General features: G+C 38.9%; 1 protein-coding gene across 1 annotated transcript in view; it reads left to right on the top strand.

Moving 5' to 3' along the window:
• The first annotated feature begins 14,750 nt into the window (after window positions 1–14,750).
• The window catches only part of LOC116312076 (receptor tyrosine-protein kinase erbB-4-like), a 288,021-nt gene continuing 278,770 nt past the window's right edge, over window positions 14,751–24,001 (top strand). The window contains exon 1 of the mRNA XM_039600551.1: window positions 14,751–15,106. Coding sequence (XP_039456485.1) covers window positions 15,028–15,106 — 79 coding nt within the window. The 5' untranslated portion in view covers window positions 14,751–15,027. The remainder of the gene's footprint in view (window positions 15,107–24,001) is intronic.

The following is a 24,001-nucleotide window of genomic DNA, read 5'->3' as shown; positions in this document are numbered from 1 at the left end:
AGAGTCAGTTTATTTATCCTGTGATAAAATCTGTGTTAAGGATACCTTGGTTTTCTCTCCTTATCCCAGAACAGAACAGAACAGAGCTTAAACTAAATGTAGGATAAATGTAGGGTATAAGTTACTTACAGGTTATATTTAGTAACATTCTTTGGGGTACAGGTATATCACAGTTCCAACTATTTACTTATCTGTTGACAGATTCTTGTCTTACTCTTTTTCCTTTACTGAAGCAGCCATATAAACAAACAAACAAAAAAACAAACCATAACAAAAAAAAGGGTCTTCTGTCAGCTTTCCTAGTGAGTGAGGACTTTACTTGAACGATTATTGCTATTGTTACAGATCGGGGGGAATGTTTTTGTACAGTGTGGTAAATGTCTATTTTTCTGCTGAAATGTTGCAAATAGTTTTGTGAATTTTGTGTGTTTTTTTTATTTAAAAATGTTTACAAAAAATGTAAAAGGCAGGGTTCCGGGTGCATTGTATTTTTTAAGAAACAGTATACAAACAGTGTATATTTTGGCACTGAAAATGAACATTTATCCATATATGTGTGCTGATTGAACAACTTTGATATCGATACCAACTTTCTGATATGAGGGCTCTCAGGTATTTACATAGGTTGTGTATTTTTAAGTCTTAAAATATGTGATTTATTTATGAAAAAAAGATGCATATTGAATTTAATTTCTATGATCATTTCTCTTGACTTAAAACAGTTTAACACTGAATATGGTGAAGGAAGTTGGAGTATTCTTAAGCCCCCCTTTTTTTCAACAGTGACCATACATGAAGGCACACTGCTGTGAAGAATTCAATGTATATTTTAAGGCATGACTTTCTCTCTTCTCTATACATGGTTTTACTGCTTTGCCTATTTTGTTCATTTTTAAACAGGAAGACAAACATAATAATACTGTGTTGTTTTCTGCAAAACATGCAAACTGTACCTTACTTGCAAATAAAATTCTTTATTGCAAGATAAAAATTGAATGTTGAAATCTGTTGATGCAACATTAAAGAGCCTAAAGGTCAGAAAACATCCCTAGAAAACTATCCAACTTCAACACTTTTCTTATTGTTTGAATTTGAATTGTTTATCTTACACCTGCAATGTTGATTATATGTAAAGGTATTCTAATGTTTTTCACAGTTGAAATCAAAACGCACAAAAGACCAAATGATCATCAGGTGACAGTTGAATTGGTGACACTGGGACTTTGTTGAGACTATGTTGTGTTTGAATGATCTTAGCAGCCAAAGTCATGTTCTTTGGCGATAGCTTTAATTCTGTAGAACAGTGTACCGAATATGAAGAAAGATTTTTCTTAGCGATGTCTGTATCTCTACTTCAAAATCTGCTTTCTAGTATAAAAAATAAAGTATATGTGAAATATATTGATTTTATGTGTACTGAATGTGCAGTTTAATTCTTATAAAATGCCAATTTCATAACCATGAATAATAAAAACAAAAAGATAAATAAGCCCCAGACTATAAAATGCTGACATTCATCACTGGTTTTAAATCTATATAAAATCAAAAACGTCTTAAACACTCCTAACACCAAGTAGTAGTATATTTTTTAAAATAATTGAATAAATAAATGTAACGTGATTTTTTTTTGTACTTGGGGGAAACTTTGGAACTTTAAGCAAGCGCCGAATTCACGTTATTGCTAAAAATATATATTTGCAATACAAAAAAATAGCAATACACAAATCAGCATTTAACAGCTTCAATAACACAACGCTGATGAGCCTATTTGAGGAAATGGAAAACCACAATGTAAACTGTCTGCTGTATCTTTTATCATGGTAAGGAATAATTTCTAAAAATGAAGTGCGCAGCCAAGCCTCCTAAATCCTTACTGTACAGCCACAGAGGCTTGCCTTCATTTGCAATGTAATGACTGTTTGTTCCACTCCACTCTTTGTCTGTGAACAGGTGGTTACTAGAGCCTGTTGAAGCCTCAAATGTCAGAGCAGTCTTCCTCACCCCCTTACTTCTTTAATCAGTATATTGCACACAGACAGACACCCTCACACATATTCACACAGCAAACACATACAAAATCAAAGCTGCGTGAAGGCGGTCGCAAAACTGAGAAGTGCAAAGCCTGAACAGACCCCAAACTGTATCTTTTCATGTTCAGATTCCTCCAGTTTTCTGCCTGTCAGTTGATTGTTTGTTCCCATCTAGATGATACCTCTGTTTGAGTCATACTTTCAGCACAGGAGTGATACACCTGCCCTCACTTTGTGGTACTGTTGCAAAAAAAGAAAAACAAAAAGACAAAAAAAGGAAAAACTTATTCACCCATTCCACGCCGAAGGCAAGGAAAAAAACCTTTATTTGAAAAATAGATTATTGCCATCATTTTGAGTCAGTAATTGTTACAATATTACAAAAAGACGTAATATTTTTAAACGTCGTATATCAAAATATACTATATTTCCATGGCGCTTGGTAGTCATCACAATTATTCATCACTATTACTTACTATTTTCTTTTTTTTTTACCAAGTATAACTGATCTGTCACTGACTATGACGGTGCTTACCGTACTATGATAGTTCTTAGAGTCTGACAGCTTGAAAATTAACCTTTTAGTCACTTTCAAGGTTTGAGTCAGTGTCATGGTTTTCAGTGGTCAAGGAAAATGATGACACATGAACCTGAAATCGTGCAGATGAAGTATGTACTCGTCACTCTATGATGAGCTGTCTAATCAACAAGCCATTTTAGCTGTTAGATTTCAAAGGGCTAAATGTGTTTTCTCCCAAAAAATACACCAGAGTAGTATTTTGTAGCTGCCACATAAATAAAGTATAGAACACTGTATGATTTGTAAGTCATGACAGTCATTGTTGGTTTGTGGAACCTGCTGTTAATACTGACTTGATATGTGAGTGTTAGGTATTGTGCAGCTATAGCCCCTTTTTTGTCTTCTTCTCAGGACAGATAGCTGAATAAAGCTTTGTGACTGCAAGACTTCCTCTGCCAGGTTCCACTCCCCGTGAAACTTCTTCTGCAAATCCTGTTAGACAATAAAAGCCGCACAGAGTTACAAAAGCACTGGAAACTACTGGTATCCACCCTCCATACAGACAACTTCAGATTAGAACAAAGCACACCTTATACTAGTACTGTAGAAAGCCAGCGTACAGTATATCAAGAGCAACCTTAGTATGTTGTGAATAAACAAGAGTATATTAATTATCTTTGGCTGGGCTAAATCAGTTTAATTTGTTCATTAGTGAACAAGAAAAAATGTATTTACTTACACTTACACTAGCAAGTCAACAATGACGGAACAGTATTTGCGTAAAGCAAAGTTGCATTTATAAAGATGGATAGTGTTTAACTTGGAAATCACACAGTCTGAGATACCAAGAGTGCTGCCTGCCCTTTAGGTTTCAGCTTACAGAAGAGGGAGCAGTTCCAGATCTTTTTTCAGCCGAGTGTGAATCCTCATCAACGTTGTGCAATTGGCTGGTGACAAGTCCTGTTCCTGTTTTTCCTGCCAGGTAGTGGTGGATGTTTGGACAGGCCCTAAAACTTTCACACACACCAACACAAGATATGCATGCACGCGCATACACACGGGATAACAACCTGCACGCCTAGCTAGTTTCAGTTACACGCCCATATTTTAGGAGTAATAAAGTTGAAGCGCTAGAAATCTGATATCACATATAGTAATGTTGTTTTGAACTGTTCGCTGGTGTTGCAATGTAAGAGAAATGCTGTGAGAAAATAAATACAATTCAACGACTGATTGGTGTGATGTCACAGTTGAAACACTGCAAAAGATGTGGTATACTACAATTTTTCTGCTTGGGATTTGCGCTGGTAATGGTGGTCTGCGCCTCTGCGGCTCTTGCACTCTTAACCCACTTGGCTGAAGGAACAGGTTCAGTTATAGGGCTGCTATACATGTTAGCAACTTTGAAATTGTTTAGATCCATTTAAAGTCGGGGTTCAAGCAAATTATATTTTCAGTTCACTGGAAATGAAGCTTCTCTAGTTGAGATTTTGAGGCCAACTACACCCTGTGCAGACATCGCTGCAAAAGGCCTTCTCTGGTTTGTGGTCAGAGAGAAAAAAGAGAGAGGTCTCAGTATTCATGTGGGGAGGAAGTAGAGGGGGAACTTCCACTTTCCTGCAGCCATGTTGAATGGGGAGGTATTGTGGGGTGAACAGCATGCACAAAAAAGATAGACAAGTTGATAGGTGCATTTCAGACAAAAACAATAATGTGCAGCTACACCAGGCAATGAAAAAGTGTGAAGACGGGCAGCACTGTTAAACATAGAGAGAAAAGTCAGCAATGGTAAGTTTGTAACGTAAGCATTTAAGCGGCACACGCATTAGATAGACACTTCTTGGGAAGTCGGACTGCAGGAAAGAAACAGAGAGTTAATAGAGAAACTGAGAGAGACAAATTGAGAGGGATGAATGCATCTGACACAGGAAGATCGAGAACATGACAGAAAGAAAGAAAATAAGGTTTTGTAGTGTCCACACCTGCTGATCGTCTTGAACTGTGAAAATATACCAGGAGGCAAGATAGAGTTTGAAGACTGGCATGAAGCTGACAACCACAGGTTTACTGTAGGAAATTGGGATGTGGGGATACAGACACCGGTGGTTTGACATAAATGGATACACAGCTGCAATGAGCTGAACTGAAAACAGGAAATAAATGTGAACACTAACCCTTTTTTCACACTGACAAATAAAGAGAGGGAAGATTCACCAGTTCAAAACTATATTCGGTGTGATGTGAATGTCAGACATGGGCTGGGAAGCACATGTTATCACTGTCATTTCCAAAAATATTTGCTTGGACTGTAAATATTTTTTTCATCATTTTCAGTTTGACTGTGAAAAAGCTGCTCACCCACCACAGAGTATCAGAGTATTTGCATTTTTCTTTCTTTTTCTTTCTTTTTCTTTTTTTTTTTGAGTTGGGACCTAAAAGGGGTCGACAGAAGGAGTCATGTTCAAAATTATCACAAGTGATTTAAAGGGCAACCACACATACTGTAAACCAAAGTGCAAAAATAAAATGTCAGCCCTTGATGTTATTCCATTTGCATCGCATTGACTGCAGCTCAATGTGGGTTGGGGAGGCACACTATATCAGCTCCTCCTTGTGTTTTTTTTCAGCATTTTATCATCAATCAACATCAGCCTAGACTACATTGCTGGGCCACCATAACACTTCAGTAGTCTTTATAGTACTCTATGTTAGTAATGAAAGCATTTCAACAGAGCAGTAATACTCAAAGTGAAATCAGGTTTTGAATTATAGCACATTTGTGCTCTACTTTGTAGTCAATACATGTTTTGCTGCCTGTAAGCTATCAACACAGTGGGTCACACACAGTTGTTTCTGTAGAATGATGCTGATGAGTTGTCAGAAAATCCAAGAGCTTTGGCTTTAGTCTACTTCTCAGAAAAGGCCGGGACAACACTGTTACTCAAACTGAAATGCTGTCATTTTAATACTGTTAATCTTGCAACTGTGATGTGTATGATTTCTCAAACAAAAACAAAAGAACAGAGCAAAATATAGAACACAAAATTAGTATTCTCTGCTAAAAATGAAAAACATATGGGGTATTCTTTATCAGTCGCTGAAGTTGCTCATTTCTCAAAAGTAGCACAAGGTAAAATGGGTACAGAAGAGGTAGAAGTTAATAGCTATTCGGGAGCAGTAACAGCGACTACTTGTTTGTCTCTTTCAAAGAGTATTTTGTGCATTCAACTTGTCTTGCAACCGAGCGAAATGGAAGAAAGAGAATACAACAGTTGGTACAAGCACTTTGGGTTGCCTTCTTACCTTTTGTGTTTCAAATGTCAGCGCTTTTCTTGTGGTTGCAGACTCCTGGGTCAAGAGAAGAAGGAGGAGGCTCAGATGGAAATCCTGACACATATCTACGCAGTGCTGAGGCCAACCTAACTGGGCCCCTTCCATCTGAAATCACACAGACACGCACGCACACAGACACAAACACTCGCTTTATAAAGTTTAAAAGGTGACTGTGTTTGTGTATCTGATTGCTCCAAAGCAAACCAGTGTCATTAAACCTAAACAAGCATGGTTCTCTTTATCACTTTATCAAAAACGGGTCTAGTTCAAGAGAAATGACACAGACTGGTCATTGATGTTACATTTATGTCTACTGTTCCTCAAAATATTCAAGTTCATGTCAGGTCACCAACATAAATTTGTGTTAAAGCAACACTGGAGTCAGATTTGTTTTATTTATAGAATATGTACATTAGGATAGTGAATTCCTGGTCAGGCTGCTTAATGTTTATCAAGTCACTTTAGCAACCAAATGTGAAACAGAATCAGAATCTGAAAAGAAAGTTAAAAAACACACACAACTAAAAAAAGGTCACATCCAGCTGCTCTGATTAATCTTTTCCGCAGCATTCAATGCTAAATGTTTCACAAGAACTAATATACGGCTGATCATGGAGCTACTGGACACTCAACTATCATCTAAGACGCTGCGTTTTCTGGAAAGCCCTAGTTTCAGCAGTCACTCTTTATTGATTTTGATGATTGCTGTATTTTTCCACGGACAAAAAAAAATGTTTTCATGTAAAAAGGGTCTTTAGTTTGTGCCCTTCAGAAGAGAACTGTTACTTTTCAATGACTGTCTGTGAATAATATTACTTTTATTACAGTATTTTTACTTGGCCACGTTTCTTTGTAGAGAAGAGGGTTTTTTTCTGCTCTACACAGAACTATTTCCTATGTGGACCGTGTTGTCTCTTTTCTCTGTCTGGCCACCCACCTAAAAGAACACACACACACACACACACACACACACACACACACACACACACACACACACACACTCTCCCTCTCTTTATGCAGTAGCTGTGCCCTTGGATAGTAACTACCATTCAGATGCTTTCTCTTACTGCCATCAAGTGGTCAAACTGTGTAAAGCTTTCACTGTGGTTGGCACCTTTAGGAGTTGACAATATTGCAGTATTTTAATAATGGTTTATTTGCATAACTAAAAAAAGAAGTAGTTCTCTAGAAATAATACAACTAGAAAGTTCATAATAATTAAGAATAACAATTACACTAATTTGATTACATTAGATTTAAATGAGATTTTCTAACGTTTTATCCAAGTAATGTCTGTTCTCGTTGGCTATTTGTCTTGAGACATCCTTCATTTCTTCATGTTTTTAGGAAAATGTGAAATTATAGATGTGATATTGAAACATGCTCCAAACTAAATGGAAATCCTATATTAAGACAAAAACAGTTTGCCTTTATACAGTACAGTTCTCACAAATTTGAAACTCAATATTTGTTATGAACACATTAATTCTTCAACACAGCCTGAACACTCTTAAGCAAGTTTCTTGTAATTTCATTAAGTAGTTTTTAGGAATAGTTCTCCGGGATTCTTGAAGGAGATTCACAGCTCATCTTTGGATGCTGGTTGCCTTTTGTTCAGTTGTCTAACAGGATGATCCCACACTGCTTCAGTTATGCTGAGGTCCGGGCTCTGGGGAGGCCAATCCATGACTGATTGTGTTTCTTTGAGTGTTTTTCTATACAGACATGTTTTTACTGTGTGTCTGGGATCATTGTCATGCTGAAAAATGAAGCTGTTGCCAATCAGATGACTTTCCATATGGTATTGCACGATGGATCAAATCTGATGGTATTCTGGTTTCTGTGTTCATTATCCCATGAATTCTGACAACATCTCTGACACCACTGGGTGAAATGCAGCCACAAATCATGACAGAGCCCCTACTGTGTTGTACAGATGGCTGTAGACACTCACTGTTGTGCCTCTTTTCATCCCTCTTCCATACATATTGGCAATGATTTGAAGCAAAAATTTCAAATGCAGATTCATCACTTCTTAAGACATATCGCCACAGATTTTTAGTCCAGTTCTTGTGGAATTTGGCATACCGCAGCCTTTTCTCTCTATTTCCTTTCCTTAAGAGTGGCTTTCAATGGCAGCCACCCTTCTACTGTGGCCATTTCTGATGAGGCTTTGGAGAACAGTACATGGATCATCTGAATGGCCAGAGTCCTCTCGGGTCTGATTTTTTTTACTGATTTTTTTTCTTATTAATTACATGACTTTTAGATAATGCTCATCTGCTATAGATAGATTTTTAAGACTGCCACTCTGTTTTGTCCTCCACTTGTCTACTTTCATCAAATTATTTTAAGGATGTGCTGCACACCATGATAACCAAATTTTTAGGTAATAGTTTTTTGGGAATCACCTTGTTGCAGTAAAAACATTGTTTCGTGTCTCTCAAAGTGTGATATTGTTGACATTTTTCATCAATTCAAGTTCAGAAACTGGGATAAGCTCTGTGTTTTTGCAGCAGGTTGCCAGCAGCAAAGTGCCTGAAACTAGTTTATCCCTTGAGTTAGGTGCCTTTTTTTTTCTTGAATAATTCACAGGTTGGTGTTACATGGCTTAACAAAAATCAAAGTAAAAAAGAAAACATTCCACTGAAAATGTTCAGCTAGAAGGATTGGACTGAAAATAAGTGAAAAAGCTGTCAGTGTCCAAAGAAAAACTTTGAGAGATCTCCAGAAATTAAGATTCAAGGCTGTTTTAAGCAAAATACAAAGAAGTGAAGTGTGCTCAAGACACAACACTGTATTTTTTTTTTTTTAATTTGGGGGTTGATCTGAATCAATTATTGTCCATCCTTCTACTCATATGGACTACAGTAGTTGTATCAGGCAGTGATGATGACGTTTCCATTTCTGCCCTGTAGATGGCAGCATTATAAAGCGAACCTAATAAACCACGGGCGATTACGGCTTCCATACATTCAGCCTAAGAGTGCAGCAGCAAAGCTCATCAAGGGCAGCATTAATAACCTGAGCAAAGTCCTTTCTTTGCCTCATCTTCAAGTCTCACCTGACATGGTTGGACTCATCTGAACTTTTGACCGGCCTGTAATGTGCAATGTAAGCTATCCAATTTACAACACCTTCACAAGGACACATGCCAACAATTATTTATTGCTGCAGTGCAGGCTAGTCAGTGTGTATGTGTGCGTGCGCGCGCGTGTGTGTGAGATACTGCAGATGGAGAAAAGAAAACAACCTAAACTGTATGAAAATGCAAATACATATATGCATTCAACCCCTTCCAAGTAAAGATGTACAAAAAAAAAAAAGAACATAAAAATGGGGACGCATTACACAATACACTGCATCATATTGCAAAGACTGCATCTGGACTACAGAGACATTAGAGCTACAGGCATCGACATGACTGATAATGTTTAAAGTCTGGTGTCACTGAAGTGAATCAACAAGAATCTGACCTCTTATCCTGCAGGGCAAAAAAACACAATATAACACATCACCCTCATCCTTGGACTGATCTGATGGTTTTGGAGTTTGGGGTAATTCCATCATAACCCACAGCAGAATTAACCCGCTTCACTCAGTGGACAGTGAGCATTCGTCAGCAAACTCTGCAGTGAGATGCGACTCGATGGCAGTCAACATTTCCCCTAATGGGAAACAATTACACACTCAGTGGCTTCTTCACTGACTTCTGATGAGACTCATTCACTGAGGAAATGGCCACGTAATCATGTGTGTGTAATGTGCTAACACTGCTTATTGCTCACAGAGTCAGGCTCATGCAGAGCCAGTCAGAGTTTCAGATGATTCTTTAGCCACCCTATGAGTCTGATGATAGGAGAAATGTCAAAGGAAATGGCGCTGAATGTACGACACGTGTACTCAGGGGGCTATCTGTATTGCTGTGGGTATTTACATGTTTTATAGTACATGTACATATACACACATATGTATATATAGAGAGACAGACAAGTCTTCTTAAAACCAAATAATCCCTGATGCTTCTTCTTTCTCAACATAGTGACTATGAATAAATTACAGTGGAAAATAGGGACTTTTTATGATTTATGCTTGGCTAGACTACAACACTGATGTAAACACGGAGGAATTTCTCTTCCATGGATGCAGCCAGGTTGTCATTTTTTAGCTTTAGTGTAATTTTTACACTGACTGACTCAAGACTGGCTCATCTGTCTTAAAAGTAGGAATTACTGTGATAGCGGCCGTGCCTTGAAAATCTGAGTGAATCTTTAAGCAATCCTTCAGTTTGAATTTTCTGTGAAAGTCTACTTGCAGATGTACAGAAATTGCACATAATATTGACAGTGGAATAATCAATATGCGGCAAGCAAGCTGTCTGAAAAATCCTCATATTTAAAAACACCCAAATTAAAGTGACATGTATGATGGAATGTTACTGCATGCGGATTTCATGCCTGAACCAATGCAACAAATGTAATGCCATGTTACGCGGAGGGAAGTTAATCACTTCCTTGTGGCTTCTGACGACAGGATGATCAGTCACCAGCATATAAAATTATTTTTGAGGTAATTAATACCACTCTGTATAAAAACACTGCCAGCCTTAATGTTGTTTGCACTTGCTCCAGTAGCATATAGTTTATAATAAGATGAATTTCTGATGTGATTCACACCAGCACGAGTTATCTGAGTCACTCATGACTATTTAGTCCAGAGTGTTGTATGTTGGCTTTCATGTAGCCAAAGATTTCCTGGTCTGCACATGAATATTCAAACCTAATTTAGGATAGCATAGCATAGATGCATCATAGTAAACTGGGTGACTTTTCATGGCATACGCACTAATATGGATTATACAAATTAAGTAAGACACCATTTACACCATCAGACATCATTTACATGGTATCTGATGCCAAAAAAGATAAAGTTAATAAATGAAAACAGTAGGATGTTAGATGGATCTGTGGACTGAACATCTGAAAACCACAACAAAAAATCAAGAAACTATGGAGGAATATCGCAGGAAAGCAAAAGTTATAACTCATCTCTTACCGAATGCCTTGTTTTGTGTATTAAAAGGGGGCATCAGACTTGGCTTTAAGCACATCGAGTGACCAGAGGAGCAACAGATTATGGCATTTCCACACTGGCTTTGGCACTGTGACTTGCTAAAAACCATTTTATGCAAAGCAAATGAGCACTGTCTTATGACTTAAAAGGGGGCAAAAAGGTCTGAATTTCTTAACAGAAACCAAATACCGTGTTATTAACATATATTTAATTTAGCCGTTTAAAAATTAGAACGCTTAAAACAAAGTTACTTTTCCAAAAAGTGTCCATTAACAGTGAATAATTACAAAGAGGAAAAGGAAGGTGGGGGTGGCTGCTGATTGAATTTTTATCAGTCAATATGACAAATGATGTGTCATCTCTGTTTATCTATCCACTGTCTTGTATGACTTGAGAACAGCCTGCAGACTGAGCTGTCAGCTGATAGATAGAATCAGTGACAATCTATACTTGAAAATTCTCATTACTGCTGTTTGTCCTTTGTCATTATGGAATGAGCATCTGTCCAAAACCCACATCTGATCCAAAATGATTAATAAACAGCTAAACATGTGCTTTAGATCGAGCGGCATTTGCATCATTAATGGCAAAAAGACCCGTCTGAGTGCTAAATGTACGTTTTTATTGTATTTTTTTATTGTTTATCTGTAATCCTTGAGATTAATATATGCAGCCACGCTGATATTGATTTGAGTTTTCAGCACAGTGGATAAAAAAAAAGTGTGAAATACGTTGTTGTGATAGTCTTTTGGTTCTTTCGTTGCCTTCCCTAGACAACTTCAATATTATCTATTCAACAAACCATTTTGTTTTGACAGTAACAAATGCCTCTGAGTTTTTGCAACTCCGGCATCTAAGAAAACTCGAGTTTTTCTTTATTTTTTTTTTTGGTTATTGTTCATATTCTTTCTCCCTCATTGTTGAGGAAAGATAGAAGCAATCAAAAGCATGAAAGAAGACCTCGACTGCTACTATCCGAGGGTCCTTTGTATAGATGCACATGACTTAACTGCTGCTCAAAAAGTAAGCAATTTAGTAAATAGTTGGTTTCACATGTTTGTAGAAGTCACACGCTCAACATAATGTTTTAAAGACATTTTGATATATATAGAAATGCAGGGAATGAAGCTTATAATGTCATAACCTCACTGTGTAACCTCTCCTTTTAATAGCTGGTGTTTGAGGGGATATGGGGTTGAACTGTTATGCAAAACTGACATTCTTCAATATATAAACAGAATAAAATCTACCTGAAAATTAACAAACAGATAATGAAAAGTCTTAGTTGTCTATGACTACCTAATCATCAGTTCCAGACGTGTATTACGGTCATTAACTTCCTTCATCTCTGCAACATGTTGCTCGGATAGTTTATCATACTGAAGGTTTATCTAAGTGTGGGGGAGAAGTGCTATGCTGCAGGGAGAGATTGCCTTTACTTGCATGGCACCAACAGAGCAAAACAATGTGCCGCATGATAAAAAATTGCTTCATAACTCTCACATTGTGTGTCTGGCATCATTATGAGGCACAATAGCCTCTGGAGGGCCTGGCTTTTATTGGCGTGCCTCTTGCAGCAGCAAAGTCTCATCCATTAAACAAATCAGGGGGTTATGTATTAGATTAGCTGTACAGCAGGCACTTGGGGACGCCTAGAAGAACACACGAAACCTCATCTCATTCCCTCTCATAATCCCTGGAATAAATTACCTAATTGACAGCATTAGGTTGATACTGTCAGGAGGTGCCACTTAAAGCATAATGTATAATGAAAATACACAACGTTGCTAAATTGCATTTTTGGTATTAAAAATGATAAATGTCAGCCATTTGGGGCATATTTAGAGTGAAGCCTCTCCTCATAGCATGCTGCCAGATCTCATTTTTCAATATTTCTTAATAAATTTGTAGTGTCAGTGATATTAAAAGCTCATTTCTGCTGTGGAATATTTAATAAAGCTTCTGTGTGATAGGAAACCAATGTCAAAGACAGAGTCAGGAAACTGTACGGTGGCAGCTTGAACCTCCCACCACCCACCGCGCCACGCCACCGGACCTCTGACCTGTGTGGTGAGAAATGGACTGCCCCCCACTGGTGAAGGGTCAACACTGCAGCAGAGGTTCAAGAAGTGCCCCTCACAGTTCAGTGCACTATTCATTCTGCAGCCAAGCCGAAAACAACAGAGCCTTTTGACTTTCTTGAAAGTGAAAGCTGAAACTGTATGCATCCCATTTTCCAAACTGTACACTTGGATCAGAAAGTTCAGCTTAGTGTTCAAGTATCAGAATCTGTGGGTTAGTGCCAGCGAATGGAATACCTCAGTAAATGTGAGAGCAAAGGCCCCGGATGAACTATAGCTAAAAGACTGATGTTTATTGGCTGGAGTAGATTATTGCTCAGGGATATGCTTTTTATGCAATGAAAATCTGCCTCATCTAGTCATAATAAAGCTAAAAACAGAGCATTAATATCATACTTCTGTCCTTTAAAGCCCTCAAAATGTTTCTGTTGTTGTGCCATATAGTCAATCTAATAATCTGAGCGACTTTTCCATTTCAACTTAAGGTGTTATAAAATGTGTCTAAGCTCCATTATAAACCCTTCATTCATGCAGGTAAATATAGTTTAAATGGGTAAAAGTGTTTTGTAACAATGTTGCTTTGACTTACTGATGAACCAACTCTGTGAGACAAACATCACTCAAGTATTTCAAGTCTTTTTCAGACTTTGTCCGCACTTGTGAGCACATTTGAGTGTGTGTGCATGTTTCAAGAAAACTTTGAGTTGGGGGACAGTCAGAGTGCATGTTTTCTGTCCAGATGTGTGGGCATATTGCAACTCCAGGAGGCATTCACCTCTCTTTTTAAAGTGCAAAAGTAGTCAGCAGCTGGTGAAAGTAATAACCTTTTGTCATGTTGTTTTGCATTTACCCCCATTATCTTAAGTTATTTTCCCGCTACTCCAAAGTCACTGGTTTCAAACTATTACAAATAGCTCAGTGAGCACAATAATACCGCTATCTAAACGTTCTGTTTGACTTTTATTTGTGTCATTTACACCAAGACCATCCCCTGGTGGGGAAATGTTTCTCTTGGATATGGAGATATATTGCCTTCAGGAGTAATGTAGCCTGATAAGTGATGAAAAATGAAAATCTTGTCTCAAGATGCAGAAAAACAAAACAAAGAAACAAATGGTTTATGATTTTGCTGTAAGAATACATGTCCTTATTTACTTGATTATACTTATGCAGTAACCTTATAAAATGAAGTGACATTATAGTAGATCAATTATTTTTTTGGGGGGGGGGGACTACAGGAAAAATGGGAACTTAGTAAACAAAAAACCTGATGAAACTGCTATTTCCATTCTAAGCATCAATTTTATGTACTGTTCTCACGGTTTAGTATTAAATCAAATCTTAGAAGATGAAAATATACCTTATCCGGATCACATATTTCATAGCATATGGGAATCCACCAATGGTAAGTGGTATTCAGTTCTATTTTACTCAGTACACCCATAAATCCTTCTGGCAGGATTTATCTCTGCTGTGTTCGGTGTGACAGGTGCAACAGTGCCGACGCACAAATTCATGAGGTTTTGGCATCTTGTGGTAACCAATGGGACAATGCATTAAGTCTAAACTGGCGGGGTTAAGGATGATGGTCGGGTACCTCTGCCAATCGCAGTGCGTGTAGGAGGAGTTCGGCGACTGGGAGGTGTGTCTGAAAAATGCGAGTCTGCAGCTGCATACTGTATCCAAGTCGGGGAGTAATGCCATGAGTACTGCTTTACACTGTTTAGACAAGCTTTTCAGAGCGTGCGTAGGAAACTATTATTCGACTGTTTCTGCTGTCAAGTAAGCCACAATTTTAAGCCCGAAGGCTCAGAGAGGACAGGAAAAGGACACTCGGACAAACTGCAAACTTACTTAAAAGCAACAAAAGTCCCCAAAGTCGCACGCTCAAGAGGCGTCAAACGCAAACGATCCATCCTTTCTGGCTGCTTCAGGGAAGGATACGCTGCTGGACATGTGAATTTAAAGGGGATACTTGCTAAGCACAACAATGAAACCAACGACTGCCCAGTGTTGCTTCGGCTTTCTTCTGATTTGCCTCTTGTTTGGGTTTAGCTTTTCACAATCAGGTGAGTGAATTCCAACCCTATGCTCCCCAGTGCGCAAAACTGTGTGTCCGCGGAGCTGGTTAGTGCGCGCTGAGCGCAGCACAACTACCCACCGAGCATACTTTTCTGTCACTGTTCTTTGTTGCGCATATGGCTATTGGAGCTTATCAGATCACATCAAACACGCTAATACGGTTTCACCACCAGCACTGAATTCTAACGCCGGAGAACGTCTTAAACAACAGCCAATGAAATGACGTAAAGATCACAGTTGCACAGAGACACAGGTGTTGGTCAGAGCAGATGGCAGGTTGTAGCAGTACATCTGACAAGCCGAAAGGATCCAGGCGAGCGCGTCGCTCCGTCTTCTTGCGCAGAGCGGCACTGTTGAATTTGGAGAGAAATGAGAGCATTTGTTGTTCATCACACGTGTCCTCAGGACATAGCTAGACAAACACAGAGGAGTTATAGCCTTGGTTTACAACAGGCTATTGTGCTCCTGTTTTCCCTCCTGTGGATAGACAGGCTGTCTGACGCATAACTATTTCAAAAGTTGCTTTCAATCTCTGCTCTTTCGTCCCATTCTGACTAATTTATCCCAATAATCACAACTGTCGTCATGATAATAAGACGCAACCCCATGGTTACTGTTTTTTTTTTGATGAATTCGGCTGGTTGGACAGTGGGTTGTATTTACAGTAACAGCTTGAGGCTCCGCAAGTAGTCACCCGGTGGTTCAGACTACTTCAAACCGTTGAGTCCTGCAGAGACTGCTGTGGGAACGCTCTCTATATTACTAGGCTTTTTGGCTTGTTGTTTGTGTTGATCTGTGTAACTCTCACCTGTGCAAACGGTGATAACAGTGGCGAACATGTACGTGCATTCTGTAATCAGGATAAAAACAAAGCGGATTATAGTCAAATTAGATTATTCCTCGTTTTATAGTAAATGCCCACGGGGATCCCGTGGAGCACAAATTGACGACCATCGTTGCAGCGCACGGGACTTTTCGCTCTGACAGTAGCAGTACTGTTTGTAGAGTGCAGGGGCGCTCTTTACGCATAAGGAGGTATAGGTGCACTCAGCGGTATCTGTGCGTCTTCGTGAGTGTGTGTGTGCGCGCGCGTGTGTGTGTGTGTGAGAGAGAGAGAGAGAGAGAGAGAGAGAGAGAGAGATTAGTTAGAAAAAGCAATACCACCTCATCAACCACCATCATTACCACAGATAATCACATTTTCGGACGACTACGACCAAAATGAGACTAAATCCAAGTATCGGCTGCACTGACACAGCATCTCTAGATCGTAATTCAAACACAGTCGTTTTCCCCTCATGCTGCCTGTTAAACTGTTTCACCGCATATCTTAGAGTTATGTTTATGTGACTTAAGGCGTATAACACTACAAACAAAAAACAGTGTACTCACTGTTTTTACTGTTCAAACTTGTTACTCTGCAGTTTTGTTTGAAATATATGTACTTGTATCCATCCTTCGAAAATGACTGCATTTTTCTTTTGGTCATTTTTTTGTTTGTTTGTTTAGTGCTCATGTGCTAATGCAGTGTATGGGTCTCCAAAAAAACCAAACATTTCAAACAATATAAGTTCTTTTGGCACCACGTCTCTCGCGATTTTTTAAGCATCATATTGCGTTAAATGTGATGTGTAATGCGCACATATTAGGGCAGATCTAACATTGTAACCCGTGTTTTAATAAATCCTCGTGTGTGAGAGCCTTACAGCTGTGAGACAGTGACTGAATTAAAATGTTGAATGCAGTTCAGGAGACAGGGCATGGAGGGATGCTTCCACGTGTTTTTTTTTTGTTTGTTTTTGCTTTACACTCACCACGTGTGCTGCACGACGTCAAAATAATATTCCTAACATAATATATTGTTGTTCCAAAATAAAAGCAGTTATATATTTTTGCTCATTTATTTTAGTAAACTTAATTTTTGATAACATTACTTTATCCCGGGGGGTTGTCTTAATCGTGTCCGAGCAAGGCGCATATTTCGAAGTTAAATTTACATTTTTTAATTGATTTTTTTTTTTAAATAACATCCGGAGAGAAAAATATGGATTTCGTTATAGATTATCTGACGCACCTGTGTATGAAGATCACAGTTTTAATGTCTTTTCAGACTAGACAAGCTTCGGCCAACAGTGAAGCTCCAAATCATTTCAATTTAATTGGAAAATAGTAAAATAACGTAAAACGAAACAGAACAGAAACGGATGCTCAAATATGTGTTCGCGTGTGTTTGTGTGTGTGTGCGTGCGTGCGCGCTCGGATGTGAGCGCGTCCTGACGCCAGGACTTCGCGTGTGTTATGATGTTCAGTTGAAAAATAAGAAAATGCACACGCGTTCGTGCTCAAAGTTTCTTTTTCTTGAGTTTCCTCACTTAACGTTGGCATCTATCTTAATATGTCCCAAGATACAAATATCCATAAATATGCATAACATCCTCAATTGAATCCTTTGCTTTAAAATTTTATGAACTTTTCATCACCTTCATGTCATTTATTTTCTTCTGTTTAGTGTTAAAAACGCCACTTAAAGAAAATCCTGTGCTAAACTGGACTTACATGCTTCATGACAGCAGGGTACATGCCTGCAATATGCTGAATGTCCCCCATGTGAGTCCACTGTGCACACTCCTCTTCACTGGACTGCAGTTTCACACTACAGCTGAACAAGTTTGGAAATTGATACAGCTTGCAATTCTGAACCATATGGCGACATTCCAAAACTCTGTTTGTGTTTATGAATATTCATATATTTTGTGCGCAGGAGTGCATTCGAATCATCTGTTGAATGCCTCTGCGTGTGCGTGGAGTTTTTTCACTTGCGTGTAATCACTGCAATCTGGATAAACTACATCCCCAAATGAGCCTGTTTTACAGCTTTGAGCGGCATCTTCTTTCCTAATTTGCTGAACAGAATGCGACTACAACCTTTAACTTACAGTGGCACTCACTGTTTATTGGGTTGAAACTGACAGTACTGTCAAATTTGTAAGCTGATGTGTGTGGTCACAGTATGTCTTACATTTAAGGTTTGAGGGTGACACTGACAGGGAACCTACTAGAAAGGGAGACAAGATAATTCTTTTTTTAAAACCAGTTTCTGCACCTTTTACAGGAGACCCTGGCACTTCTTGTAAATGTCTCCTCATTGTATATTTTTACTTTTTATCCAGCATCAAGGATAATGAAAGAAGGATATGACACTGAGGAGCCAACATAGCTGTGCTTTGGCACAGACCACGCTTACAGTCCTATCTGCTGTCACCCATTAAAGAAGCTTTGACCGTCTACCACCACCAGGCATTTTATTAGAAGGAGAAAGAAAAGAAGAACATAAACATTTGTGCTTTTGTCCTTTCTTTATTGGCCAGAGTAACAGATAGGGAGCAATATAAAGCCACTTTTCCACTATAAAGAAAATTCAGTTACTGCTATTATAGCCTGATGCAAGACCCTCCTGTATTGTTTTTAAAAGTTGCTGAAATTATTTTAAAAAATATGGAAAACAGGCTATTTTTAGAATTTGAGAAAAGGACCGTTAGATGCACATATATGTAGCTTTTAGATTAATCTCTCTGGTGAGTCAGTGTTTCCTCTTTAATGATAAAAATGTAAAAACAGACAATGATTTATTGTGTTATTTAAACCCCCAGCCAGCCAGACTAAGAATCTTCTCTTTGTGCAATCGAGAGTGTTTGCAGTGTAGTATTGTAGGAAATCATTAAGATTTATGTGTACTGGCCTACTGATTAAAGAATATTACACAATATCATTTAGCTACTACCAGAATGTCTTATTGTTTCACTATTCTCACTATTGTTTACTTAGCACTGAATTTCCAAATGTTTTTTGAGAGTTTTCTTTTCTGAACACACACGTAGAAGTATCGTGTTGGATCTTTGCTGGGCTTATAACCAGTCAGATTCCTATCTACATCAGCAGAAATGATTGGCTCATATCCTCTGTGACCTTTGCAAACGATGCACCTTCATTTATCACCTGCCATTACAAACGCACCATACATCCAGGTCTATTTTGACATGTGTCATTGTCAGCTTAGCTAATAAATGTCCCTTTAGTGAGGGATGTCATAATTAGATCAGAGGCCATCACCCATGGACGTGCATCCCTTAATTTGGGCAGCTGTTTATAGCACATCTGTATAAAAAAATGCAACTTCTATGTTTGAAACATGACTTTCAAAGCTATTAGATTACTTTAGATCTGATAAGGTGTCTTAACTCTTGAAGACAGAATGCTTGTCTCATGTTTATCACTCATTCCGTCTGTGCTCCTATGCTTTTATGATTTCTCTTTTTTTCCTCTCTGTAAATTGAGCAAGCTTTGAGTTTTTGTGTTTGTTGGAGAGAGAATGAAAGCAAAGGGAGTGAGAGAAAGACATGCAAATAGAAATGCTGATTGCCTCCGTGTAACATGGCCCTGAGTGCTGAATACACAGCAACCAAAGTCCTTCATTAACAAGGTAGTGCAGCAAACACTCATATACACAAACAGGAGCGAGGCCCTGCTTGGTATCTTTGACAATGTACTCTAGCTATTTTAGACAGATGGGGGACTGAATTTTAGTTGGGGGAAATCAATCAGATGGACCTTAATTAGGATGGCACGTATGCTTTTAGGGCAACCAAAAAGAGCTTGCCGAAGGAAAAAAAAAAAAAAAACTGTGTTTTTGCTACCATTCAGCTTTTTGTATGTGTTATGGTCCAATACGCAACACTCCAAGAAAAGAGGACACGTGTCAGCCAAAAATAATAGTAAAATAAAATAAAATTTCTGAACAGACTTGCTTTCTCTTTATCGCTGGTGGTGCAAGGTTCATGTCTGCTATCAGGGTAAATATAAATATGAAAAATAGACTTACATGTTTTTGGCCTGTCTATAATTAAGCCTAAAGTAAGAGTGTCAGGGCCTAAATCTGTTCTGCTATCAGCCATATTCTTGTAGCTATCAATCTAATAACTTCTTTATTATTTTTTCAAAGTTAAATATTCTCAGATTTGGATTTTGGTAATACACATAATATTTCTTTTTAACATTCTTCATTATTTTTAATTGGAAAAATATAAAGTTACCAGTGCAGATTGGTGTCAATGTGCGTAGCAGATTGGCACACACCCAAACTCCTACACACTTATACACATACCCACATTCTGACACTGCCTTGACCCTGGGCCATCACTCTGATGTACAAGGCAAATGTGCAGGATCCAGGCCCCTGAATGCCTCAGCCCTGCGTGCACTAAACAATGTAGATGTTGGGAGTCTGAACGCACCATGTATGTCTGTCAGTCAGTGAGACTTTTGATCTGCTTTGTTGTTGCTGCTACTCTTCTAACAATAAGCCTGTCTGTCCTCTGCATCCTCCTCGAGGGCTGCAGGAGGCTGTCAGGCGCCGACCCTTTTGACAACCGCATCTTGAGGGTTTCAAAATGTGGCGACAAAGGGTTTGGGAAACGTACATATACTGTGTGTTTGTGTGTGCGTGCATGTGTGTGTGTTATGACTTTGTCTGTCAGTGCGCGTGTGGATGCACGGTTGAAGGGATAGAGGGTGACTGACAGACTAACCAAGCTCCAGAGATTCTCTCTCTGCTCCAGTGTCTGCTTGTTCGTCTTCCTCCGCCCACCCTCTGCCTTCATCTGTGGCTTTGTAAGCCTCCACATAATGTGGGAGCCTTAAAATGACAATGGAAATTATGGCTAATCTTTGTTAAGACACACTCATTACTGCCACGTTTTAGAATGAGAGTCCGATGATAAGACTTGGTCTGCCATGCCTTTCTTTCTTTTTTTTCCCCCGCTCTGAAGAGACAGCCTGACATGCTGGAGTGATGTGTTTTATTCTCACTTTTTTGTGTTATTTTTCTATTCCCGCTCACAGTTAATAATGGTGGCAAACATATGAAAGGATGATAATAGGCTGACAACTTGGGCATGAAAGACTGGCTCCACCTTCAAACGAGCTTTTCATGCAGTTCTGCATGTGGGTGTATGTTAAAGGGCTGATTTCTCTCGACTCTGTGCGTCTCTGTCTCTTTCCTCTTTTAGTAATCCCCTTCTAAAATATTCATAGCTAATCTGCATGTACAATGTAATTACAGACAGCTGTGAATGATATCGGATATGGCCGGCAGAACACATGCTTCCCACAAAATCTTGATTTGGTGATTTGCGAGCTTGAATAAATATGTAGCAGACATGGGACGCGGTATGTCGGTTAAGACTCTTTACAATAGGTGATATCAAACAAACTACGCTTTTAATAACTCTGTCAGCAAACTTATAGCAAGAGATCCCAATCATTGTCATGCCAAAACCCCACAATGCAATAAATATTTTTGATTTTGTCTTAGGAGCTGTAATGATGCTGCCCCATCCTTTATGTGCTTAGTGCTTAACTGTGGTCGCTGCAGCAGATTAAAATATGTCCCTAAACTATCCCTCATGTTTTTTTTTTCTGTTTTCCACCCCGCCACTCGAACCCCGTTCCCGTATTTTGAATCCTGCAGGTTTCCATTTGGTGTTAATGGAACGGTGTGCCCTGTATGCTATTCTTGCAGGTCGATTTTTCACTCGTGCGCGAGTTGGGGGTGGGGGTGGGGTGTCCTTTTAAATGAAGCACTTGGTGTTTGTGACCTGTAATAAATGAGTTTGCAGTCAGTCATGGCAGCTGTAAGGAGACATCTGGGAACGAGAGTGAGAGAGAAAGAAAGGGAGATATTCAGACTTCACCGGGAAACAGTTTATCTATGCGAGGATGAAAAATGGTTGCACCAAACACGCTATCACTTATACAACAAATGGAAATCCTATTGTAAAATTCCCGCAGTTTACCACACAAACGTCAGGGAAAAAATGCAGAGAGTAAAAAATAATACCGCCGATAATCCAACACCATCGGGATTAATGATGATCTTACTATTCAATACCAAAGGGAAAAAAAAAATGTAAAAATGGGTACCACACACACAATATACACTGTGGCTTGGGAGTTTCTGTCTGAATATTAGGCAAATATTTATTATTCATCTTGTAGATGAGGAAAAACAATGACTGCTGTAAAGAATCAACCAGAAAGTCAAACAGGCAGAGACAAAGATAATGAAGTATAAAGCATGTAAAAAGAAAAAAAGGGGCTCAGTTTTCATTACCAATTCATCATTGGGGGAAAAAAGTCTTTTTCAGCCTTTAGTCTCATCATCTAAATTCCCAACATGTCAGACAATGCATTTACTTTAATCATCATCTTTTTTTGTGTTTATACTATCTAAATACCATCCTAATTGTGGACAAATGTTTTGACATACTACCCTTTACAAAACTGACTGCTGGGGTTATTCTGCTAACATTAAAAGATCACCTGAGTTCTTAAAAATGGCTTCAGGAGTCTGCAGTGGAATGCTGATTTGAACCAGAAAATAGTGGAAAGTCACTGCTTGGTGGAGTAATTACGGAGTTGAAAGTATTGATCGACTCTCATTATTGTTAGTTATGGTCCATAATATCAAAGTCAAAGGTAGCTCCATGTATAGCTTCTGTTAATTAAATTGTTTTTTAGAAATTCAAGTCCAACATTTACTAGCAGACTGAAGCTGTGACCTAAAAGACCTTTTTTCTTTTGCTTGAAATGTAACATTTTGCATTTTTATATGAATTTAACTTTCTGGATTTATTTTCAAAATACGACGACCTTAAACAAAATGATTGGTACTCTTGGTATTCCTGGTTTGTGTGGCTGTCACTCGTATGAAGCAGCAGTCACCTTGCAGCAGAGCAGAAATAGTGCAGCTCTTTTCCCCTGGATGTGAAGGTACATAAAGCACAAGATGAGAGGAGCAGGAAAGGCAATTGACCTTGGCTGCTTTTGGGGGCTGGCTATATAGCCATCAGGTTAGATGCTATGGTTATGCAGTCTGGAGAAGAGGGAGGAAAATAAGGGGACAGTGCTGAGTACGGCAGTTATTGTTCATAGAGTCGAAAAGCAGATTTGAATTCGTAATTGTTGAATTTGAACTATAATGAAAATGTACTGAAATGGAAATTATGTGTGTGCAGTTGTGTGATTAAATGTGGGTGGGTGGGATGGTACTTTATATCTAGAGGTGCTGACTAAGTATAAGGCAGGTCCAAAGTCAACCCTGCCATTTTACCCTGCTGTGCTAGACTGTTTACCTGAGACAGGGATGCTTTATCTCAGCCAGTCACCAGAGCATGTGTAAACACACAGGGGGGAACACACAGCATATCATGCGGTTTTCAGCTCCCCCTGCCTTTGTTCCAAAACCCCTCTCCCACAGAGAGACATTATCCCCTGATGGCAAGGTGAATGGGGTGCTGATGTAAGATTATTTGTAGCAGCCAAAAAGAGGCAGGAAAAAAAGAATGGGGGGTATCCGAATAGGAAAAAAAATCCTAATTTTAGTCAGAGAAGGTCAGCTAGGAATCTGGGTACACAGGAGTAGAGGTGTCTTTCTGTGGAGGATGGGACATGGGTGAGTGTCTTGGGAGTCTTGGTTAAAGTAGTCGCTATCACAGCAGCTGGACGGACAATTAATCAGAAACTGCCCAGGGGGGAAACCGAGGCTCTGACGTGGACACTTTATTCTGCAGGACACACACACATGCGCACACACCTGCTGATAGGCTCTCCCATAGCTTTGTCACCTCTTTCTTTGTGCTTCTGTTCTTTTGCTATCTTATTTCCTTCTCCTCGACCTGCTTTCAGTGCTCATCTCCCTTCTTACACTGCTCTTTTTCTTCTTTCCTTTTTCTAATGCTTTCTCTTCTGGCCTTGACTGTCCTTTTGTTTCTTTTGCTCTCCTCTCCACTGCTCTGTTCTTCTCCAACATGTGTTTAGGTCTGCAA

Source organism: Oreochromis aureus, linkage group 16, assembly GCF_013358895.1.
Source record: "Oreochromis aureus strain Israel breed Guangdong linkage group 16, ZZ_aureus, whole genome shotgun sequence".
In the NCBI taxonomy this organism is placed as follows: Eukaryota; Metazoa; Chordata; class Actinopteri; order Cichliformes; family Cichlidae; genus Oreochromis; species Oreochromis aureus.
This window is presented reverse-complemented; position numbering and strand designations above follow the sequence as displayed.